The 26,525-nt window shown below is 36.1% G+C and overlaps 1 protein-coding gene across 3 annotated transcripts in view; it reads left to right on the forward strand.

The window, feature by feature from the left end:
• The window catches only part of LOC131527206 (zinc finger protein 521), a 114,962-nt gene extending 88,975 nt beyond the window's left edge, over positions 1 to 25,987 (forward strand). For all 3 annotated transcript variants that reach the window (XM_058756125.1, XM_058756133.1, XM_058756153.1), the window contains exons 5-7: positions 1,345 to 1,476; positions 8,837 to 8,952; positions 24,769 to 25,987. In XM_058756125.1, the coding sequence (XP_058612108.1) occupies positions 1,345 to 1,476; positions 8,837 to 8,952; positions 24,769 to 24,798 (278 nt within the window). In that variant the 3' untranslated portion in view covers positions 24,799 to 25,987. The remainder of the gene's footprint in view (positions 1 to 1,344; positions 1,477 to 8,836; positions 8,953 to 24,768) is intronic.
• The last annotated feature ends 538 nt before the right edge of the window (positions 25,988 to 26,525 follow it).

Raw genomic sequence — 26,525 nt, forward strand, 5'->3', positions numbered from 1 at the left:
ATTATATAATATAATATAATTTATATTATATTATATTATATTATATTATATTATATTATATTATATTATATTATATTATATTATATTATATTATATTATATTATATTATATTATATTATATTATATTATATTATATTATATTATATTAAAGTAAATGTGTTCCTCTTGTTATAGCTTCTTTGAGCAATAAGGCAAAACAAATGCCAGTACAGTTCCACTGATATCTAGAGACCATAATATCATTTTAGAGGTTGGCTCTATTGAATTGGGCCAGTAAGCAGCCATGCAGACAACATAAGAACCTCCCAGCAATGCCCTGGCAGTCGTTCACAACACCCAGCATTGTGAAGGTGACTTTTGCACAGGCACTCAAATAAAAAAAAAAAAAAAAACTTTTATGTGTTGTCACTGGTCTGGTATTGTGTTTGGGTGCTGTAGGTGCATTTGACGATCCTGTCACAGTTCACTCTATGCTAAATGCCATCTGTGGCCACCTGTGCTAACGGCTCCTCTGGGGTTTGATGGGCTGCAGCTGCTCCCACGTGGCAGTGCAAACACATATGCCCACACAGACCTTCAAGATCAGACCAGCTCTGATATCACTCATAACATCCACTCCACTGTATGCACACAAAGACTAATTGTGCTTTTGACACAGCTTATTTCTCCCTTATAATTATTCCAGAGAGTCCATTTGATCACATTGTAGCTTTACAAGTATAACATGAAATATGTACAGTAAATCAGGGATTTAGCCAATATTGCCGGCTATGACTAGGTTGGGATGTAATTAAATTTACAGTTGTGCAGAGTGTGAAAGAATATGTAAAATAATGTTATAATAACTCATTCAAAAATATGTAAAATAATGTTGTGATATTAATGTTGACTTTTTTTGCAAAATCAATAATTTATTTAATGATAATACAACATAGACGCATGTGCTTAATTTACAAACACTGAAAGGTAAGACGGTGATGTCTTATTAGAGGAGAATTTAATATAAATGCTTAAAATATACTGCAAATCATATAGGCCCGGTTTAACAGACAGGGTTTAGGTTAAATCAGGATTAGGCCATAGTTCAATTAGGACATTTAGCTTTTATAAATATACCTTAGATAAAAACATTACTGGTGTGCATCTTGAGGCAAAACAATAAATCTGACACATTTTAAGATCACTCAAGTTTCTTTCAGCTGAAATAGCCCAGACATGCATTTTAGTTTGGGACTAGGTTTAAGCCTTGTCTATGAAACCGGGGGATAGTGTGCTTGCATTGTGAATCTTTCAGACGTTTCCAGTGACACTGGCTTGCATTTGTGTTTTTCTGTCTTTTCCCAGAGGAAGGTCTCATTCATGAATGTAAACTATGCAGTCAAACCTTCGACTCTCCAGCGAAACTGCAGTGTCACCTCATCGAGCACAGCTTTGAGGGCATGGGCGGCATCTTCAAGTGTCCCGTCTGCTTCACAGGTACATCTTTATGTTTGCGTGTGTGTGTGTGTGCGTGTGTGCATGTTTTTGTGACATATGAGGACACAAATTTGTATAATGATGTGGGTATGACATAGGTATTACAAGGAGAAGGTGATTTATGAGGACATTACCCCATGTCCCCATATTTCAAAAGGCTTATAAATCATACAGAATGAGTTTTTTTTCTGTAAGGGGTAGGTTTAGGTGTAGGGTTGGTGTAGAGCAATAGAAAACACGGTTTGTACAGTATAAGAACCATTACGCCTATGGGATGTCAAACGTGTATGTGTGTGCATGTGCGTGTGTGTGCGACTGTGTGTGTGTGTACTGTATATACAGAGCAACACTACAATCAATCCGGCTTTTAACAATAACAACAGTCATAGTTGTTTTATTAATTAACAACTGTTTTCCACATTTTAGAATAATAGTAAACACAAATGGAAGTATAATTTCATGCATTTTAGTGAACATTTCGATTTTTGAGATGAAAGAAAAACATGAATTCAGTCGCGTGTGTCGAGTCTTTGGACTGCTAGACTTTGGACTCTACAGTGAGAGAGAAGAGCAGGACTGTATTAGTGGATGTTAATGTTAATGATCTGCTCTGTCTCTGGATGTGAAGAGTGGGATCAGACCCCGTCCTGAGAGGAAAGCGTCTCATCTCTGGTGTCAGCAGGGTTAACTGTCTGCATAATGCAATCCCAGAGCTCACAGAGGCTGTTTGCTGCTCAGTGCACAAAGCTTCTTTTCAAACTCTTTCAACTGTTGTTTAAGTCGGGCTTTCACAAACACCTGGAAGTTTATGGTGGAACTGCATTCAAACAATCGCATTTTATAAAAGTTTGTTTAGGATCTGGATCATTCTGATCGCTCAGATCTCACAGTACATACAAAAAACAGTCATTATTTATTACACTCATTATCTTTACCATAAGGTTAACATTAATTGGCAAATTTTGAAAAAATATGGTCAGTGTCAAAATTCTGTGGGTCTGTAAGTCATTTCTAGTCAAAAAATTCTTCAAAAGAGAATTTCAGATTTGTTCCAAACCAGCATGCCCTGAATCACAACTTTACATCTATTTGAAGCAAATTTATTTTTGAAATTTAAACAAAGGTGCAAAACGGTGTAATGCACTTTTGAACAGCAGCAATGTCATCCAGTACAGTATACTATTGACCATAGGTCAACTCATTTAAATAAAACAAAGTTTTACAATTTTAGAAAGAAAAAAAACATGATAAATGAAGATGATTTAAAAAAATGAACTTAAAATGACATTTGCAGTTTATACAGCAGTTTTCTGTCATTGCTTCACAACCTAAGCTCTTAATACTGTAGGTCTGTATTAAAAGGTTTATGCTTTTCTCCATCCAGGGTGTCCTTGCTTCAAAAAAGCCCTGACTCGGGAGCGATATTATGCATAGAACTCTAAACCTTAAGATGCAGCTTATACAGTCACTTTATCTTGATGTATTTCTCTACTGCCGCCACAACAACATGCTTCATGTGTCTCTCTCTGTCTTTCTCTGCTTCTCTCATTCTTATTGACTTGATCTACAGGGCTTTTTTTCATTTTGGCTTTATTTGGTGTTGGCGCCTGACAGACAGGTCCCACCACGTCTCCTTCCGCACTCATATTGATCATGCAGCAGAGAGAGAGAGAGAGAGAGAAAAGAAAGCAGCTCTGTGAGGACGGCATCCGCACTGCAGAAATAATGACAAACATATGACTACATGCATCACACACACATCCCAACACTGATCTAGAGGCATTTTCACACTAGATCACATTTTGGATCAATTCATTTGTGCAGAAGTTATTTTCTGAACTCGGATTCTGCTTGAAAACAGTAGCCTGGGGTTTGGTTTGAAAGCTATCCAGCATCAGTTGTGTGAGTGTTTTCTAACTCACCTTGCCAACAAGCGCAACTGATGCCCTGCAAACAGAGCAGTGAGTGTACTTTCAATGCTGTTTGTCTCTAAAGAAGTGGCCTTCAGCAAGAACATTTTTTTCTTTGCATCTCTTGTAGTGTATCTCCAGCAGAGAGATGCAAAAACACCATTCTGTGCTTGTTCAGTTTTGGTAGTAAAAAAAAACAAACAAACAAAACAAAACATCTTTGGTTTTTCAGTGGTCATTTATACTTTATACACAGTGATAAACAGCCATTAAAAAAATAAATAAATAAATAAAATCTTGTCTATTAATATATTTTCGACTAGTATTTATTTTTATTTTATTTTTTTTTACAATTTGTTTTAGAAATATAAATATTTGCTGTAAAATATAAAATAAAAATATAAATATATATTTTAAAAGCATTTGAAAATGTATTTTGCCCTCCATACATTTCTGTCCAAGAAAAGACATTCACATATGTCAGAAAAACCTTATTTGTGATATAACACTATGATACATGTGAACACATTTTAATAAAAATCAGCAAGGAACATACCTGACAATGTTCCAAAAAAAATAAAAGCAATATACAAAAAATGAAATATTATTAAATTATTAAATTGACTTCTAGTAGACTCTTCCATCCATGTTTTCATTTAGCCTAAATGTAAGTTACTGTAAGACTGGAAATGTATTTTCTCGATCCTGAAATACATTTTGAAATATACTTTGATATATGAAGGTTGAACCTAAATATATTTTCAAATGAAAAATCTATTTAATTGAGCTTTACTCTTTTCAAAATGGCATATATTAAAATATATTTTAGCCAGGGTCTGGGTCAGAGTCAAATATAATGTATATAATAAAACACACACATGGGGTTGAAACTAAAACAGTCAAAGCTGGTGTGAAAACAGTCTGAAACTCTGAGTAGAATATGATGGCCTCCAAATTCAGCTCGTTCTGTCAGGCCTCTACAGGCACAAATAATGATCGCAAGTAATAGGATTTCCAGTTATTATTTCAACACGACCAGTTTTAATAGAAGCGTTTGTTTCGGGACTGCAGCCTGAGAGAGTGGAGGCAGGAATGAAGGAGTGCGGATGGGGAAGGACAGACGCAGCGTGATCATGCAAAGCGAGGGAGGATGAGAGAGGAGCGAGGGGGGAAGGAGGTAAAAGAGGAGTCGAGGAGCCATCCAGAGACAGCGGGGAGATGTCAGAAGTGTCGCTCTCGCGGGACGCATTTGACAGCTATGTGAAGTCAGGCAGCCCGCAGCTGAAAGTAGCTCCGCTCACCCTGGAGGAAGCCGAGCGCAGAACAAACACTCTGCATGCCACTTATGAGCTTTTGTCTCACTTTACACAACAAAACACTACAGTTTTACACTCAATTGTGTGCACAATAATGCAGCCTGGCCCTGGGTTTGTAAATATGTACCCATCAATACAAAAAAAATAAATTCTTGTACAATACATTTAATACACATGATACCAAATAATAACAATCAAAAAGTAAATATGCTCAAATTACACCTTTTTTAAATAATACTTTTTTTTTTTTTTTTTTAACATTATACTTTTCAAATCACTAATCACTGAGTTATTTGAAAGCCTCATTATAAACAAATGTATTTGAATAAATAAAGAATCCCATAATCCCATTATGCACATTTGTGATCCTGATCCTTGCTGTTAAGTGTGACCTACTTGATGTTTTTATGTTTGTATGCACGTTATTAATGTTATATAACTGTAAAAGACCATTTATTTTTGGAATTTATTTAAAATGTGCATATTTTTTAAAAATTCTTGCATTACATAACAGTTGTAGCACATTCATCAAACTATCAATCAAAACCACAAACACTCACATTAACAATTTTTTTTTGTGAGAACAGAAGAACTCACTGCACTTTCTGAAAATCTTTGGCAATATATAATGGGAAAACTGAAAAGCCAACTGGAATATCTTGGCAGTGAGTTTTGTACAGACACACTTTAGTCCTTCATTTGCTGTTGTTGCTTTCACGTTGGACACTTTGTCTCTTGACAAGCAGCTCAAAGCTACTGTAAAGTAAAAAATCCCTTTCATTGCCTCCATAGAGAATTTGAGTTTTAGTAATAAACATTTAGCAATATGTAAAATGTAGCATATATAAACTATGAAATGGAAATTTCGAGTGTCTTTTGTTCCTTATTATGACATGACATGGCTTGGCTTGATTTTGTCCATTGGAAAACGATTGGATTGCAGAAAATGTTGTCATTTGCAAGTGACATTGCAAGTGGGATTGAAGTTCTGACTTTATTGTCCAGCCCTTGTTCACACGTCATCAGAGAAGTCATAGTGAATTGAAGGGAACGTTAAAAGAATAATGATGGTGATGCGCAGTGATAAATCATTTATAATAAACTGTAATATTTCATCAAATATGAATGGTCAGAAATAATTACCTTGATCTTGTTAAATATTAGCATATGTGTCTGTTGAAATCATTAGTAAGTGCATTTTCAATTTCATAAAAAAAAAAAAAACCTGACATCAACTGCATGGTGAAGAACTATAGTACCCACAATCCCACCAATCATTACCATGGAAACAGGAGTGACCTCAAAAGTACTGCGGTAGCAGCATCTTCTGCTTCTGATTGGTGGATCTGTTTTACAGATCCAAATGTAGCTCAATTTGAGCATGATTTAAATGTGTGATTTCCCATTATTAAACAACCTTGGAGTTCGGGAACCCAGTGTGCAGGCAAAAATATAAAATAGAGATATTTTAGAAATAAAATGCAATCAGTGTTTTTCTGTGTCACAGATACTGCGACGATATTGGATTTGAGAAATGTGTACCATAGATTTTAGTTTTTTTCCCCTGTATGCTCAGAAAATTTTCACAGAAGATTTTATATGATATTTAAATATGAAAATTCTGTAAACGTTCTGCAAATGTTGGAAAAGTGTGAATTGTCATCAGTTTACAATACGATCCAGCAACGGCCCTTAATAAATGCTAATTTACATATGATGTTAGTTATGAGCCTACAAACATTAGTAACATATCAAATGATGTAGAAATAGGTCACACTTTACAATAAGGTTCACAAATGTGCATAATAGAGACTTTATTAAAAATAAATCATGTTAGTAAGGAGGCCAGAAACAGTAGAAACCAAGATAAATTAACATTGTAAAGAGGAGTTGTTCATGTTAAATGATGCATTAGCAACGATAACAATTGAAGTGATTAATATTTAGAAATGCATCGGTATGTGTCCAGCTTAAAGATAAACCCACGGTAACACTAAAATAAGGTTCCATTTGTTAACATTAGTAAAAAAAAACATTAGTTAACATGAACTAAAAATGAAAAATAACTCTAAAGCATTTATTCATCTTTGTTAATGGTCATGTCAGCATTTACTAGCACGTTATTAAAATCAAAATTGGTATCTGTTAATATTATATTTAATGGACCTCAGCTGGCATGAATTAACAATGAACAGTTGTATTTTTATTAACTAACTTTAACAAGGATTAATAAATACTGTAGCAAATGATAATGCATTAACCAATGTTGACTATTACATTGTTATCCGAATGCTGTATTCATTGTTAGTTTTGAATCATCTAATGGATTAAGGAACATTAAATACAATGTTATTGTAAAGTTAAACAGTAGTCTACCATTGTACTGGTAACCATTCTCCAAATTACGTCCGTCTCTTTCGCTCTATATTATCGCTCATTTATGCTCATATGTAGGATCTCAAACCCACAGATGCACGTCCAGATCGTTTTACCTGTGTAAGTTGAATTAGAAGGCACAGATTCTCATTGACCCTAATAAAGCTCACATGGTAGCAGTGAACATCAAATTTGGGTCTAAATCCAAAATCCACACGGTGGCATGAAGGCAAAAGTTGTTTATCCCTCGTAAGAAATTCAAATGAATTCCAAAACTCACTCTTTACCTAAGAGACACGACACGACTCGGCGTGTGTGTGTGTGTGTGTGTGTGTGTGCGCGACCAGCCACCCTTAACATATGGGTCTCTAAAAACAAACAGCATGTTTGAAGTACTCCTGTGAGAATAACTGCATGCTCTCACACACACACCCATTCAGCAGCTCTATGGCTTAATTAAAGCACACAGACGCACTATGTGTTTTAAGTGCCATTTCAAAGATTATATGTGACTGAAATCAGGCTATGCATAAATAAAGAGTCGGCATGAATATTAATAATGTCAATATAATTAGCACTGTTGACTAATAGAGACAGTGTTTTTGCATGTGGAAGGGACTGCAGTTCCTGTGCTTGTTTATGTCCCTACAGTGGCTCTAAATAAAGCACATCATTATTCCTCACTGTTCACTATGACTCAAAACACCAACCGCTGACCATTCTCCAGCCTGCCAAACCCTGGATGCTTCCAGCTGGATGGTGAATCAAAGCTGCATTACATTCACAGAGTGTTTTGAGCGAAAGAGTTGAGCGCAGGTGGGATTGGTTCTCCCATGATGCGAAGGACTGGAAACATTTGGGTTTCCCAGCATCTTGATTCACTCATTCGTGACAATACTTCTTTCATATGCTGCCAAACTGTAAAATGTGAGCTCGGAAAACAGAACATGTGTCTTTCCTCATTTGAACTGAGTAATATTGTGAAAAAAAAATAACCAGAGAGAACTTCCTCAGTGTCCTCGTGAGTGTTTTACCATAAACAATACTGTATGAACTGTATAAATACTATTGTATAAATGTTGGTTAATTGTTTGCTTACTGTATGTGATCCATTAGAAAAAGGGGGTCTGAGAGAAAAATGGGTAGAAACTGAATTTGAGTTTGACATTATGATATTCAAAAAAGATTTGCTTTGCTTTCTGCATAAGCATTCTTCTTATATTTTACTGTACATACAATACTGATCAAAAACAAACAAGACTATTTATTATAACTACTTTCCACATTTGTGAATAAAAGTAAAGCCATTAAAACTACAAAATAACACAAACAGAAGTATGGAATTATGCAATGATCAAAAAAAAACATTTTTTTTTTTTACTTTTATTCATCAACGACATCATTTAATTGCTGTTCTTTTAAACTTCGTTTTTATTTATCAGGGGATCCTGAAAACAAAAAGTGTCATGGTTTCCACAATATGTAAAGCAGAAAACTGGTTTCATAACATATCACATTATTACACAATATCAATGTTTTACTGTATTTTTTGATCAAGTAAATGCAGCCTTGGTGAGCAGAAGAGATTCCTTTAAAAGCCCTGCAAGTTATTTCATGTACATGCAAGGCTTACATTTGTCTACATAATTAATTTCAAGAAATTAAACACAGGCCTGTGTGTCAAAAGGTTCTACGATGCAAACTGGCAGTGCATATGGAAAGATGTGACTTTAATGCATGTGTTGTGTCTTGTTGCAGTATTCGTGCAGGCCTGTAAACTGCAGCAGCACATCTTCACCGCACACGGACAGGAGGACAAGATCTACGACTGCTCACAGTGCCCGCTGAAGTTCTTCTTCCAAACCGAGCTTCAGGTGAGACAGTCTGAGAATGAGGATGCCATGCTGAGGTCACATGACCAGCCTTATTTATGCCCCATCACAACCTTTTGCTTGGCTGAACAAATAAATCATGGGGAGGAAATTCGGCTGTTAATATATTGAGCGTGTTTGGAATGGCATTAAGCAAAAAACTTGACTTTGCATTATCGATGTTAATAGTTGTCAGTATGATGCCCATTACAACTGTCAGATCAGCCAGTGAAACATGAACAAAACAAAAGCAAAGCAACACTGGGACAGTTTGAAAGTGTGTTTTGTAGCTGTAACATTGTGATGCAGCAGAGAGGAAAGATCATCGTAACCAGGCAAATAATTATGTAATATTGTACAGTATAATAATATATTTCTTTAGCAGCAAGCTTAAATGACTTCATTTATTTGAAATGGGTGAAAATCTAATATCAAATTGGAAAATGAAAAATGCAAATAATTCTCACTATTGACTAACTACGACTTTTGCCTCAAACCCTTCATTTGCTGCTATTAATAGTTAGTAAGGCAGTTGTTGAGTTTAGTTATGTGTTAGGATTACGGGACCTAAAATATTGTCAAGCAGAATAAGGCATTAATATGTGCTTTATGAGTACTAATAAACAGCCAATATGCTAGTAATATGCATGCCAATAGGCAACTTGTTAATTGTGAAAATTGGTCCCTAAACTAAAATGTTACCAAAACATTTTTTTTAGGACTGTGCATGTTCTTGTGATGCTGTCAGCCTCCTATGAACCGAGGTGGCAGATTTAAAAATGTGTACTTCCTTATCAGCTAAGCAAGTGCTGTCGAGCAACTGCATTTTCCAGATTTTATAGACCTCTTTAGCTGATCGAGAGCTGTGATTTTCTCATATTCATTTTTAAACCTGTCTCCTCCTTATACCGTCTGCTTTTGCCCTCAATGTTTATGTCGGCCTTGCTCTCAGCATTCATTTTCCATTTTCTTTCATTGTAAGAATAAAAATACCTCAACTGTTTCTGTAATAGCTATAAGATGCGTCAAACCAAAGACTAGTGAAAAACTTTACTTTGAAGAAAGCAAGAATGAAACTAGCTAAGGAACAGCTAAAGATTTAAAAAGCTACCTGTGCTTAAAATGATAGTAATATCCTGGCATGTGCTTGCACATTCTTCAAAAAAAATCTTATCTTATACCACTTTACCTTGCACAATTAGTATTTACACCATGTTAGTGGAGGTTTAGACATTTTTGATATTAGTGCAACACCGTGGCAATAAAAGGATCTCTTTGGTCTTTACTGTGGAGCTCTTTAAGCAGATTCTTAACTTTGCTGCTGTGATGCATATACACAGCTATAGTGAGGAAAGCAGTGAATTCTCCTGGTAGACAATGAGACATTTCATTGATAAATAAATGGGACAAGTTATCCACACGTAAGGAAGCTAACCTTTCCTGGGACAGTATCTTTTTTAGTGGTTGCAGCTCTCTTGGGAAATATGCTAGATATTGCTTGTTATAAATATAATATATTTTATATGATCTCATACATGAGGAATTTCAGTGTTGTCTTTTATTCGTTGAATGAAAAAGGCCCCACAGTTATTTACCAGTTTTTACAGTCTTTGCAGTTTATAAGTGTGTGCTTATGAACATTCAGAATATGGGAGTATTGGTAAAACTTTATTTTAGTGTGTCCTTGTTACACATTACATACATTTACTATAGTATAGTTTAACTATGCATAATTACAAGCAACAATAAACTAAATTCTAAACCTATTTTAATTCTTTGTTAATTCTTACATGTACATTTACATTGTAACAAGGACAACAAAATGAAATGAAAATTCAACCTAACTGTTTTTTAAATGCATATTATAAATCTTATTGTGAACAGTTCAAATGATAGATTTCTCTCTAGTGACATATGCAGGACTTAAACTCCGCCCCCGCATGTTCATCTACCTCCACTTATAAATGCCACGCCCACATCTCAACATCCAATCAACAGCCAGTGCATAGAACCAAGTCCCACCCTACATTTCGTCATTTATAATCATATAAGTTATACTCAGATGTGCATCACAGTACAGATAAATAGATCGTATGCTACATCTGTTTGTTTTTTTTTTTCAATTTTTGAATTCACAGACAATAATTCTTCATCTTAAATAATAACACCAGAAGGTTCACTGTGGTTTTCATCTAAAAAATCTGGTTACCTTAAAGCTAGCCTGCCTGCCTGTAACATGTGAGAAAGAGATCATGGAGAACTTAAACGTATATAAGAATACAAACAAAAGCATTTATTTGTTGCTTTACTTCGCTGTCAGAATTGCACTTATCTGTCCATCAGAAAGAGAAGGTTGTTTTCTTTGGACTGCAGTCTTGTGTGGGATCTTGTTTTCTCAGTTCTTCACGCTGCAGTCGTCTCCGCTCAGTCGGAGAGGTCAGAGGTCACGAGGACGGATGGATGCAGAGATGTTCTATTTACTTGTGTTGAGCTCATTTAGCTTGAGATGAAGGGCTATGACAGACCGTCTGCCCCCTACCCAAACTCCTTACGCCCTGAGCTCAGTGAGGAGTCACATCATCACCACTGACCTGCCAAGAGCATGATGGGAAAAACTCAACCTAATCAGCTCTCATAGGAACACCTCACCTTTACACCTGTATACACACGGTAGCATATCTTATGTGTACACATAACACACACACCAAAATACAAAAATGAAAAATCTCTTTTTTGATGAATTTGATGAATGTGCTTATAGATTTCAAATAAGGTAACACTTCAGGGATCACTTTTCACTATTAACTAGTTGCTTATTAGCATGCACATTACTAGCATATTGGCCGTTTATTAATCCTTATAAAGCACATATTAATGCATGACCACATTCTGGATCCCTTAAACCTACTCCATACCTACAACAACTACCTTACTTCCTATCAATAGGCAGCAAATTAGGAGTTTATTGAGGGAAAATTGCATAACCTTTCAAATGACATCAAATATCTTCATAAACATCTGCTGTCCTTAATTTTTTTTTGATCATTCTTAATGTATAATGTACATGTACTTATGTGCTTGGCCCCATAATTGCTCTTATACTATGTTGTTTTATTTCTGATATAGAAATATTTGCATAACGTTATCTCATAAAGCATAACGTCTCAGCTTTTGATGCGTCAACCTGTTTTTTGTACCACTTCATCAGCATTTTATGAATTACAGTTGCCACAATCGAATAGAAAACATGCAATATAATTCTGCTTACTGCCCACTTTCAGTGGGTGGAACTTCTTATATATAAAAAAAGTTCAATTAAATTCTGTTTATCTTATTTGTGGGTGCTAATATAGCACCATTAATTGAAAAATATGTTAGTTTACTTAGAAAGGAAGTGTGTTTGCACTGAGAAGATGTATAGTTACATTTAGTTTTGTCCACTTTAGACAATACACTAATTATAAGTAACTTTGCAACTTCGTCAACAGGGTTGCGGAGTAATGTAAAAAACAAGTAAAAAATACATGTAGCTTAATTATGCTTTTTAAAAAAAAAAAAAAAATGTAATTGTATTTCATTACATACATTTTAAATGAATTTTAAATCGGTGATTCTCTGACTGTCACTCTGCAAAAGCATTTCATGTTATTTTTATTTAGTACAGTCCTGAATAAGGTATTTCACATAACAGATGTTTATATACAAGACAAAATGACTGAATTTATAACAATTGGCCCATTCAAAAATTGACACACCCTTGAATCTTAACTGTCTTTTGTTACCTGAATGATCCACGACTGTTTTCATGTTTTGTGATGTTTGTGCATCCCTTGTTTGTCTTGAGCAGTTAAACTGCCTCAATTTCCTGCACATTCTTCGGTTTTCCAGTATCTTCTGCATATTTGACAACGTTCCAAAAATGACCGTATGATTTTGAGATCCATCTTTTCACACTATGTACAACGAGGGACTATTACACAACTAGTAACCGTCCCAACCCTGTATGTCAACTACCTCGACTGTTAGGTTAGGGTTAGTATAAGTTGATATGTACTTGCAAAGTTACTCATAGTCAGCCGAATGTCTAAAGTAGACAATCAAAGTTTTAGCAGATGTAAATATGACACAGTGCTATTTTAGTGCAATCAGGTTCAACTGGATAAGGAACAGGTTTTTGCACTGAAATACAGCTGAAATGAAACTGTTCACTCAATTCCTCAATCAATTAATCAGGCCAACCCATAACCCTCTGACTAATTCATGACAGCAACTACATGAAAAAATAAATATGTTTCCCTGAATGTTTTTATCAGCATTCACAGCGGACAACACAACTAACCCAGTTTTCTAACCAGAGTTTTCTATCACTCAGACTTTTGACGTTAACTCTAAAGTTCTAGCTTACAGTTCACACAGAAGCACAAGAACAAAAAAAGAAAAAAGCTTTTGACTTCAGGTTTAAGATTGCTCAGATGTTTTAAAATATGATTCGTACACAAAAGTGTAATGAAAGCTCTGATATTACCCATGAGTGACTCACGGATGCAGGTAGATCAGATGCAGACAGCAGCAAACCGCAGCGTCCTGCGAGAGTTTGCGTGTGTGTTTGTGTTTGTTCCCGCCTCTGGCTGGGTCTGAAGTGTGTATGCAAACACATCGTCTTGAGACGGTGACAAACCCTCGCTGAAGCCCATGAGCGCGCTCATTCTCCGCTCATCACCGCTGGGAGACGCACAATCCAAACAAACACTTTTGATCTCTGACACACTTCTGCTTCCTGTAAACTTCCTGTGAACTTTTTACAAGCGACTCTGCTAATGCGAAATAAAAGATGCTTTGCTTCAGCATTATCAGGATGCACACTGTTGTGAAAATTTTTCATTTAAAGTCATTTAGCATAATTACTACTGATGGCATTATTGGGGAGAGTGAATCTTGGTCAAACTGTATAAACTCTTGCAGTGGGACCCGTCTTACTTTGGAAATGCAATCGATTACAGATTACAAGTTACCCTATATAAATGTAATAAGTAGTGTAACTACTAAAGTAATTTAACTGTATACATTTGATTACTTTAATACTTTTCTAAATTTCTAATGAATGTTTTCAGCTGTTAATCAGTCAATCAACTCTCGGACAGGTCTAAAGCTTTCAGTGACGATGTGGATGGATGTAATTGGCAGACGTGGTGCGCTGCAAATTCAAACAAGAGAACCAATCAAAAGCATCAGAATAGCATCGCTTTACTAAACAGACTTTAAAAGGCAGGAGGCATCATGCGCATCAAAAACAGGCAAAGCAATAAATCAGTGTTATTCAACATATCCTAACCTTTTACAGAAAATATTCAGATATATTCATAAGTAACTGTAATTTAATTACACATTTTTTTTCTCAGTAACTGTGACAGACCACAGTTACATTTATTTTGTAATCAAATTACATAACATCGTTACATGTAGTTACAACACTGAGTGGGACTTCCATCTAAAACTATACTTTAAAGTGCATTTTTTTTTTAAAATTGTATTTAAAATTATTGTGCATGCAGTTTTCATGAGCTCATATCAATTAAGACTTGGAACATTTGTACTTTTAAAAATGAATCTGTCTCACCACAGGACCAATAGAAAAAGTATTTCCGTTGACGAAAAATCATTTGATCCTGCAATGACATGTTTTGACCACAGGAGTGCTGTAGCACAAGAATCATCAGGAGCCATCTCACCAATCTCGGTTACATGATTATAAACGGTAAAATTATATTCTTGAAGTGACCATTGCATGTACCCTTTGTTAACGGAGAAATTGCAGACAATCCTGTCATGAGTGATAATGAAAGACAGATGTGGAATGACAGACACATTAGGAGCACAATGTGTGTTGTTTTTTTGTTTTGTTTTTTTTAAATTGCTTGTTAGTCTAAATGCTATACATGTCGATTTACACGTGTTGGAAAACTCATTGAAGAGCTACTTATTAACTAAATATTCAGCTATTCAGGAGATTAATGCAACAATTAATAACCATTAGTTGAAGCCCTAATCTATTTGATTAAATTTGATAAAAAACAAAAAAAAGATTGTTCATATGCATTTTTCAACTGCCCGGGTACAGAAAAGCACTGATTACATTTTAAATAGATTTCAGCTTGTATTATGTGTCTTTAATTCCCATGACTGCAAATGTTGACATTTTTCCAATACTTTTTCTTTTATAGCAATGTTAAAATGAATTTCCCCAAGTCTTTTAACTATTTTTGTTAAATATTTCAGTATGTTAATTACTTGTTTGAATTATAAATTAATGCTGCATGAATAAAAGGAACACAGTTCTCTTTTATTTGATTAATATTTCATTTAGTTAGTTTAGTTTCATTTAGTTCCTACAATCCAGCAATAGCTTATTTAGTTTTGAGCATCTCTAATACAGTCATCGTGATACTCAAACAAACTACAGCAAACACACATTGGAAAGAGATCTCATCTGAAGCTGCCAGAATTGTTGGCTGTTAAGTTTATTTAATCTCTATTCAATACACTCAGCCATGCCAGAGAAATCACCAGCGTTATCTCACGCAGCTCATGAGATTTGTGCACTCCTGGACTATTTGTGCACAGACCTCTGCCTGGAGAATTACGTATTGCTTTCTTGATTGACTTTTATTGACATTGTTGTTTCCTGGCATTGATTTTATGAAATTTAGGGGAGTAATAATAATTCATAGTTATTTAAAAGTTGTGCAACTAAAATTAAAATACTTCCTCGTATATCAGCTTAATATGCAAGGAGCACTTTAAAGGGGTCAAGAACTGCTTTTTTGTTTATTGTTTAGTCTGGATTGATTAACTGACACATAAATGATTTTGCAGCTAAGAATGGTGCAGCATTACTGTCAAGTAATATATTGCTCTCTGATCTGTGTCTGTGCGGGCAGTCCTGCATCGATGCATTCATCTCTAATCAGTAATAAACATGAGGAAGTAAAAAATGTGCCAAAAAGAAAAGAAGAAAAATATATTATTTCTAAGATGTAATGTAACACAATGAAACATACGATGCCAAACCACTCACATCTACTAAATCTACTGCATCACAAAAAAGCAGAATTTACATGACTTTTAAACAAATCTTGGGAAAGTGGTATCCCTTGTCCCTTGTGTAACATCAACTCATCCATCTGACCTATTAAGGGAATGGGTGAGAGGGGCACTGAGGCCCACCTAAAGGTCCAAACGCAGTGGCGCCGTTCCATATACACACACATTATGCAGGCTGTGAAGGGCAACAACTACCAAGAGGGCAGTGTTGGGAAGGTTACTTTTGATTACATGACTACAGTACTTTTATTACTGATTACATTTAATTACTTTTCTAAATTTCTAATGTTTTCTACTGTTAATCATTTTGAATCATTTAAAGCAGGCAGGGTTAACCTTACAGTAATATTCAACACTGATTACTGTCAGACTTTCAAAATCCTTCATCACTTGAATTAAGATTATAATAAATGTAATTTATAGCACAGACACCACAATATCAGACTTTAGCACCTCTTTTTACTTTGAGATCGTTCTGAGGTTAAATACATATTTAAAATCATAACAAGATACAGTTTAATAGCTGTGATACTGTCTTTGAAATCAAATCTTTGCATGTGCACTTGCATCCAACAAAGCCTTGGAAAAAAACAGTTCATCTTAAAAAATAAAACATACATCAACCCAAACAGGAAAAAAAAACAAAAAAACAACAACAGTTATTGAATAAACGTGTCCTATTCTTTGTCCTAAACTCCTTAAACATTGGTGTCTCATAATTTAGGGCAGTCAGTGCAATTTATGAAATAAATCGATTAAATCTGTATGTGGGTGTTTGTGTGGAAAATATTCCGATGTAACCCCCTTTGTAATCGTTAACATTTTCATCAGTAACTGTAATTTAATTACACATTTTTCTCAGTAACTATAACTAATTACAATTACATTTATTTTGTAATTACATCACGTAATTCCGTTACATGTAACTAGTTACTCCTCAACACTGCAAGAGGTGCATGTTCTTCACAAGCTTCAGTGTGGCGAAGTGTTCACAAGCTATATCACAGACAGAAACTTGCATCTCAAACCAATGACACAGTGAGCAGCTTGTTTAAAACAGGAAGATAATTCTGCTCTCCAACTCCAAGCCCTAATCACCTCCCAGAGAGATGTTCATCAATTCCTGAGAGCTCCTTTGCTGTCCTCAAACAATATACATCCAAAGTTGACATCTTCAGATTTACAAGTGTGTTGCCAAGTTTGTCAGTTCTACCTGAATGTCCCTGCTGTGGCACAGCCATCACAATTAATCAAAAAATTACAAATTGCAGGAATCTGTATTGCCAGAATGTTCAGTAAGTCGTCACTGTGGATATTTGCTTCTAATTGACTGTAGATGTGGTGGTTCTTTGTAGCCTATACTGAATTATAGTAACAGCAATTGCTAGGTAGCCTAATGAAACTGTTGTGAATACTTGGCTTAATTAACAAACGTTAACAAGGCAGTCGAATGCAGTTGTGATGAAATTAGCCTAATTAGCACAGGTTTTCAAGGATACACAGTATTTACAGATCAGACTGAACGTATTTGACCATGATAAATCAGCACTGTTGGCCATTTCTGCAGGGAAGAGTGGCAGAAGATGGATGGATGGATGAGTAGAAGGAATGGTTTTTACTTACCAAATCAGATCCATCTAAGAGATACGATCTGCATTACTGATAACTTGGTGTTTCTCAATATAACAGTCTTGGTGTGCTAAAAACCACTGAATTACCCTGGCATTTGTATACTTGTTCATTCTCTAGAGCAGTGGTTCCCAGCCATGTTCCTGGAGCATCTCTCCTTTGTCTGACAAACCCATTTCTGGTCTTCAGGTCTACTAATGAGTTGATGACCTGCATCAAGTGTGTTTGATTAAGGAGGCATGCAAAATGTATGTGTTAGGGTGGCCACACACTAGTCAGTTTTCAAATCTTAACTGATTTTAAAACCATGGGAGACCACAGACATGAAGACAGTTTCAACCGATTTTTAGCCTTATAATCCTCTGAACGCACACTAGACAAGCAGACCACACACTTGTTGTACCATTACACAGTGACACAAGATCTCACGGAGACTAGCGAGATTAAACCTGACTTGAGAAAAACAAAAACAAATGGAGACATCGTCAGCTGGCTCTTCAGGAGTGCGTTCTGTTTCACAGTGAAAAACAAAGTATAGAAAAGAATATGATTGATGTTCTTTCTCAGTACTCTGCTTTCGTGGCATGTTTGTGGAAGCCAAGTTTCAGCAATAGAAGCATGCAACATCCGGTATCGTGGGTATCACGTCAGAGACAGCCAGAACAAGAGTCGATTTGAGTTTGGGGAAGTGCCGTCTCGTTCAGGAGCAGTTAAATAATCGTAATGACACCACACAATAGAGGATTTTTTGGACAAAAAATCGTTTGCGATAAGCCTTGAATCAGACCACATGCCCCGATCGTTCGGTGTTGCAAATCTGGATTAAAATGGGGTTTAAAATAGTCTAGTGTGTGGCCAGCAGTGTTGGGCACGTTACTTTAAAAAAGTAATTAGTTATAGTTACTAGTTACTTCTCACAAATAGTAACTGAGTTAGTAACTGAGTTACATCATTATAAAAGTAACTAATTACCTGGGAAAGTAACTATCGTGTTACTTTTTACAACATTTTCAAATGTCAAATAACTTTGGATGCCCCAATATTAAATATGTTAAATTAATGAAATGGACACTAAAAAGAATAAATTATTATTATAAAACATTGTACATTAATCTACACTATTTATCTACTGACACTTAGTATCAGTCAGTCAAGCATTATAATATAATATTATGATAATTTAATTTTATATGATGATATAACTTAGTAATTAGAATAACCAAGTATGAATGCATATTTGTCATCAATATAAACGCACTAAGGATTAATGAGCTGCTGGGTTCATGAATATTAATCACGTTGTCTGCGTTCGCTCGAATTGATTTGCTGAAATCAAAACAGGGAAGATAATAGGTGAGCGCCAGCCAATGAGATTGTCGTTTGCGCATTAGTTCCGCCCACTACAAGAGAATCCGGCAGTTCTTAAAAGCTGAAGAATTCCAAAGGAACTCCGTTATTTTGACAAGAAAATACAACAAAGAATATCGTTTACATGTAGCGCGTCACTTCTGCATGTTATGAAAGACTCTCGTGCTCTTTATCTTTCTTTGTGTGCGTGTATGTGAGAGAAAGCGACGGCGAGTTGTGCGCCTTCACACTAGAGTTTATGATACGTCAAATACACTGTGAATCCATTCAGATGAACTGAAAAATTTAATTCTAATAATATAATATAGTAACGCCACATTTTATTGTCAGTAACAGTAACGGCGTTGTAACGGGGGGAAACAGTAATTCGTTTGATTACTCGTTACTGAAAAAAATAACGCCGTTAGTAACGCCGTTTATTTATAACGCCGTTATTCCCATCACTGGTGGCTAGGCTTAGGAAGCCTCCAGGAACTGGGTTGGGAACCACTGTTCTAGGGCTAGGTTCTTACAGCATGGGATACCCACCCATGCTTGAGAGATTGGGCTTGTCCAAATGCACACGACAGGAAGTAAAAAGTAAAAGAGTAAAGAAGTAAAAATCTGTCCCAGATCTTAAAAATGTCAAAGCGCAGTGCCCTTAACACACACTAAATCCTCTGGAGCAGTATTCGAGGTGTATCCCATCATACATCATGTTCTGGAAATAAATCGAGACTTTTTGTAGCGATCTCGCGAGAGGTCACGGAAACATTTGCAGTGTAAGATGAATATTACTAATAATTGTATATTACACATAATTTGGTAGTAAAACATACAGTATTGCACATTTTATTGGTGCAAAGATCAGTATGTTTATTTTGTACAACATTTGCAAATGCTTTTTAGCACTTAATTAGAAGCACCACAGTTACTAAATTGTGTCATCTGTTATACGGACTACTGAACAGACATTTAGAAGTTTGTTTTAAAACGCAAAGTATTGAAAATCAAAACAAAGCTCTGTAAACACTTGCATTTTACAACCCTATAATTGTGTCCTGTTGAGTAATGAAAAGTTCTACACACACTTGTGGTCTTCACGCTCACTTGAACACTTGGGCCAAATACAGAAAATACATTATGTAAGTAGACAAGTGGTCAGGTGCAAAGACCACAAGTGGATATTTGGACAAGCCCATTGTTCATTTAGTCACTACAGACCCAGGATTGGATTTTGAGACATCCAGGCCTCTTCGATGACCCCTAGTTAGAGCATTTGGCTCACCTCCTCAATAATCTGTCCTCAAACCCAGTCAGGCCGCTGTCTTAAGATGCTTTTGCACCGTGTAGTTCTAGGAACTAGCCAGCATGGTGGTTCCTAGAGAACAAATTTCTCCCTCGGGCCGTTCTCCTGGTTGCATTCACACCGGCAGCAGGAACTCTGAAGCAGCTGACAGAGACGTCTTTATTCGGGGCATTTACAAACCTCAACAACCGGTGAATAGAGAACGCCATGATCGGAGCTGTTTTTGTTGTGTCGTGGGTTTCATGATAACAGAGATATTATGTAAACGCACAATTTACACGATCGAAAGAGCATGAAAATCTGACTAAATCTCTTATGACAACTCTAATTTAGTTCCCCCAAAAGGCACCTCCTTTATAATCACCCCCAGCAGTGTGCATACATGATGTGCTGTCACCTCAGTCTGACTGGGGATCTCTAAGAACACTTTTTAGAATTTGCTCACCAGGGCCCGTATTCTTAAAGATTCTAAGAATCCTCTCAGAGAGCTCCTAATTTAGCTTAAAAATTTCTAACTAGGAGTCTTAGCTTAAAAGTAATTCAGGACCAACCTGAGAGCAAAAGACAAAAACATTTATCTCAGTGAGGAGGCGGGGCTGACCCCGTTGCTAGCTATGACACAGTCTTTTGAAGACTGTGATTGGTTGGTTGTCCAAGAAGGAAATAAAAGAGTGCTTTTAAGAGTACGGTCTACTAAAAGCCTTCACTTTGAAATTACAGGTGTATTTTTTCCTGTTTTACCGTACTCTCTGTCTCTCTCTCTCTCTCTCTCTCTCTCACACACACACACACACATTATATACTGTATGTATATATATATTCTTATTTTTTATTCACCATGCTGACATACTTAACATATTTTATAGGAAATGAACAGCGACACAATAAGAAAGGGCTGTAATTGTTTGTGTGATCTGTAGGGTTTGATACATAAATGTAATTTTATTTAGCTCAAAGGGAATCATTTATGATTTTATAGGGAATTTGAACAGAATCACTGTTTTGCGGCTGATCACTGAGTCGGCAGCGATTCACTGAACTAGCCGTATAACATTAATTCTGCACTGGATATTAAAATCCAAAATATAGTGAAAACACTATTAATAAGCACAGTAACAAGATCGGCAGATTAAGACATTAACTTGTAAGCACAAAACACAAGATACTTCTCTTTTAAATATAAATATGACTTTATTTATATAAACCTAAGACATAAACTAATCTAACATGAACACACGAATTCACACATTCATACGTTGCAGAAAGAGAGAAAGGAGGAGTTTAGAGAATGAAAATGTGATAGCCCATACCCATATTGCTGTAAACTTGGGATATTGCACAGACCTGAACAACCATCAATCATGTAATTAACCCTCGCATTGAGTTTCTCAATGAGGCTAAAATTTATATTAAATGCGCCAGTTCAGTTAGACCTGGAGGTACTTGCTTGCATTGCCTTTGTGTTACAGGGATTCCCTTTTGTCGTCGTTGTTGCAGGAAAAGGGGTTTCCCGAGTTGGTGATTGGCTGGAAGTTCAGTAGTCGTTGAAGGGATGTCTTGGGCGTTGGCTGAGGATGCGGAGTTGGTCTGGTTGAAGTTTTGAGGCGGTCACAGGCTCGAATTGAACTCGGAGACAAGGCGTGGCGGCAAAACTTAAACTGAGAACACGAAACTCGCAACGGAAAATAAACTAAAAGAAAAGAAAAGAAAGAAAGAATGTAATGAGACTAGGTGGTTTTTCTTCTCATCGTGGTGTTAAGTAGCAACAGGCCTGTAGGCCAGAGCACGCTCAGAGAGCGCAAAAAAAACAGCGTCAAAACGCAGTGACGAGAAGGGAGAGAGAAGGGCGAGAAGGGAAGATTTGATGGTGTCCTGAGTTTTTAAACTCGGATTTTGGACACATCCCATCTAGTGTCTTGACCAATTAGATAGGCTATTTTCTTAGCTAGGGTTGTTCCTTCCATCATAAATCAGCATGTTATCAGTCACATGGTCCGAATTTTACACACTCTGGCAAAGTATACTTTTAGATGTGATTTCTATAACCAGAATATGATACATTTGACAAATAATCAATTGGAAGAAACGTTTCAAGCTAGAATTGTCAAACTCATACATACCAAACACGAATAAACCTTAAAGTCATTCAATAGTTATTAAAAAGACATACATAATATGTGCTTAAAACATGATATTCTAATGTGTGGTTACATACATAATATAGTGTTATGCCTAGAAATGTCCTTTTAGGATGATTTTATATGCATATGAAAAAGAAAGTCTCTGTGTAGTTGTATGTAGGACATAGGGACATGTTCGGTGAAGACCAGAGAGAGGTTAAAAGGTCTCCTAAAGAATTTCAGTCTTTGTCTTGTATGTGTGGGGGAAAAGTCCATCTAAAGAAGCTCGTGATTTCTCTTGTGGAACGCATGTGATGGCCATCTCTTTGACCATTAATCTTGATTATTTGTCCCAAATTTGATGATCTCCTTCCAGCATTGTACTTATCAATAAGTATTCTTTTGTCTTAATGTTGCGAGCTGTTCTGTGAAAGAGGCTTGTTGGTAAGGCTTGCTCCAGACTCTATATGTACTGATTGATACTCAATGTAGTGATTACTTCCATTTCTGGCGCTATGGCATTTCTGCGCGGTGTCGGAGATGTTAGCGTGTCTCTAATAAGATCGGTCACAAACATGATCCCTGCACGATCTAATGTGTAGTGTCTTATTAACTCACAGTCATTTACATTTACATTTACATTTATGCATTTGGCAGACGCTTTTATCCAAAGCGACTTACATTGCATTCAAGTTACAGTTTTTACATTTTATCAGCTCTTGCTTTCCCTGGGAATCAAACCCATGATCTTGGCGTTGCTAGCGCCATGCTCTACTATTTGAGCTACTGTCATGCATTGTATGCAACACATTTCTTCTCTCTCTTCATGTTTCATCCATTTTCTCCACTGCTAAAGAAACTCTTAAGCCTCTTAAAAATCCTCGTCCGTACTCCTAACAATTTTGGACCTTAAGACCTCTTTTAAGGGTTAAGATGCTTTCTGAATTACTTTTTTCTTTACTAGAATTTTCTTAGAATTTTGTTACTAGGAGTAACTCTTAGCGATAAGATTTTTTATGAACACGGGCCCAGGTGGCTTAGATTCCTTTTTACATCCTCATTGGAATCCCTATTTTGGAATTTCCTTTGGAATCCTTACATTAGTGGAGAGAGGAAACATCTCTCTGGCAATGTTCTGTAGTGTGACTTTGCAGAGAGGAACCGCTTCAGGATATCTTGTGGCATACAAGTAATGGGAAATTAGTGCACTTATTGGCATGAGTAAGGGAATGAGTCTGAACTAGAGGAGGATGAAATTGGAATCCACTAGGATCATCAGTTTAGTCGTTTTTTCTGTCACAGAGCATTGGGGATATGATGGAGTGAATGATGGCCATACAGGCATGGTTTTGGGAAGTCGAGCAGCATGGCTTCCTTTTGGATTTCACACTGCTGTCATAGGCTCTAATGGGAAGATGCCCTCCGGCTGTCGCCTCTCTGATGTGGTCTTCTATGGGAAGATTGGGATCCTCTTCCCAGCATCTCTGGCATCCATTGCTTTCTGCTGGACTCAGGGCAGCACCTTCTCACCGACCTGGGAATGTTGAGTTGACCAGAAAGCAGTACTGGGAAGGAGAAAAAGGCCTACACATTGTCATTCCCTCTAATAATCACAAAATGAATTCCAGTGATGTCCTGTTCACCTCCTGAGGCTTTTACTGTTCCTTAAATGCTCCCTTCCTTGATGAAGGATATTGCCTTCAGGTGCTCCTGACTCGGTTTCTCCATTCTGCTGATTACGGTTGCCAGAGGCCAGAGAAATATATTACGGTCAAGGTCAGGCACGTCGGTTAAACCACTGTAGGTTTGTCACATTTTAATAAGGTTTCATTCCGAACAAAAAACAAAAGCTATAAAACTGTTGCATTTCTTTGTTCTCTCTTTAGTCAGCTGGTTCATTTAGATTCTCTTTTTATTTTTAGATATTTTGACTAGATTTTGTGAAACCAGAGCTGCCTGAGGCAAGCTTGGGTGTGTTTGTTTTTTTCTAAATCAAAACAGTAATACAATAAATAAATAAGAAAACATTAAATGATTGTTGTTTGTTCAAGCCTGCCTGATTCTGATCTGAAGAACCTTCTTTTGCCTCAAAGAACCTTTTGTGTAACAGAAAGGTTCTTCAGATGTTGAAGGTTCTTTATGGAACCATTTAGACAAAAAGGTTCTTCTATGGCATCGTGAAGCACCTTTATTTTTAAGAGTGTGTGTTGAAGTGAATGTTCACACAAGCGCAGTGTGAACACATTCTCATCTGTGCAGAATTAAGAAATTGTTACAACTGTTGATTAACTTGCATTGTGTTTTGTTTTTCAGAACCATAGTCTGAGTCTGCACAGCAGCTAACAACAGAACCGCCTAGAAGAGAATCAAGACCCCATCATGACCCAATAAATATATGAACATTGCATTTTTCTGTTGCACACAGTCAAACAGTTATAAAGAAATGAAGGCAGGGGGTAAAAGATTTCAGTGTTCCAACAACCTATTTGTAAGTAATATCCTTCATGTTTGCTTTTCCTTTTCTTGTAAAGAGTCTTGAATTTTTATTGTTAAAAATAAATGTGTTTGGACATTACAAAAGAAACCAGATTGAACAGATGTGAGAAAGTATTTGGGCTCACAAAACAAGATGATGTCAGGAAGACTGAGCCATCATCACCAGCCCAGCCTGCCTCGTGTGACCAGAACATCAAACTTTTGAGTGAAATATAAATAATAATATGTTGAATATATGCAAAACCAGAACAATACAAAAGCAGCAGTATTCCATTCCAAATGATCTTCTCTTATCCTGAGGTCATTTCTCACAGTTAGAGAAACTGCTGTCTGTCCACGTTGACTTGTATATTTCTGTTTTTAATGTTTACTGCTTGCTAACGTCTGGATGTGTCTAGAATGTTTCTTTCTATATGAAAGAGGGCGAGGACATTTATTCTCTGTTGTCTCCATTTGTCTCATTGGGTTTGGCTACACAAATGCTGTCAGGAGCATGTCAACGGCTGACTGATGTGTAATGCCCTACTCTTACTGTAACAACGTTGTGTCTAATATGTACAGTATATACCAGTTTTACATTAAATTAAATTGACATGCACTTTTGCAACACTCCATATACTTTTATGGATGTTCTTGTTTTGAGTTGACTCTACACACTTGATAAGTGGCAACTGGACAATTGGAAATGAGACTTTTATTATATGTCATGACATGTCAATTAAAAAAAAAAAAAAAAAAAAGGTTCTATAAAAATATTTACTGAGGTCCGATTTGTTGGACTTTTTTTTTGTGTTCTCATGTGATGAAAACATTAAAATTGTATGAAGATATGGATTTGCTGTGCTTTACCAAAGATGTTTCATTACTGTGTTTCTACATGTTTGTTTGTGTATTTCTTTTCCAAACATCAGCATAAGAATGGGATACTTGACTTTACACAATTATCTTGAGAAAAAACTTAAAGGTAAAATGGAATATCAAATGAGCTGTTCAATTAATTTAAGGGGTTTGAAATAATTCCAACCACTTTACCAGCATTTTGAGACATGTCCGAATAAAATATATATATATTTTTTTTATTTTTTTATTTTTTTTAGAGAGAGAGAGATTGGCTATTTAACACATTTAAAATATATATATTGAAGCATTATTAAAAAAAAAAAAAAAAAAATTCTCCCAAATGGTCCTGGACCGAAGCTGCATGCACAGGGAAGATGAAGAGAGATACAGTTTGGATTTGTGGGTGTCAAGGTATTTTGGAAAGCTTTTGGTTTTATGAATGACACAAAATGCAAATCTTGAAACATAATCCAATAAAAGCACAAGCTACTCTAGGGCATTCATTCTTCTTTCTGTCTGCAAACGTGACAAGTTCTACAGAAGGTCTGATGTGCTGATGGACCGATAAGATGTGAGCTTTATTTTTGTCACATACTGTTTCATGCTGGCCTGGAAAACAGGTAACTTCAGGAATTCAAAATCTAACATGGATTCCACAAATTATCTCTCAGTGTCCATTAATAAGCTTAAGAAATTCCAGTTTTACAGATGCACACAGGTAAGATAGAGAGAGA

Source organism: Onychostoma macrolepis, chromosome 02 (assembly GCF_012432095.1).
Source record: "Onychostoma macrolepis isolate SWU-2019 chromosome 02, ASM1243209v1, whole genome shotgun sequence".
NCBI classification, from domain to species: domain Eukaryota; kingdom Metazoa; phylum Chordata; class Actinopteri; order Cypriniformes; family Cyprinidae; genus Onychostoma; species Onychostoma macrolepis.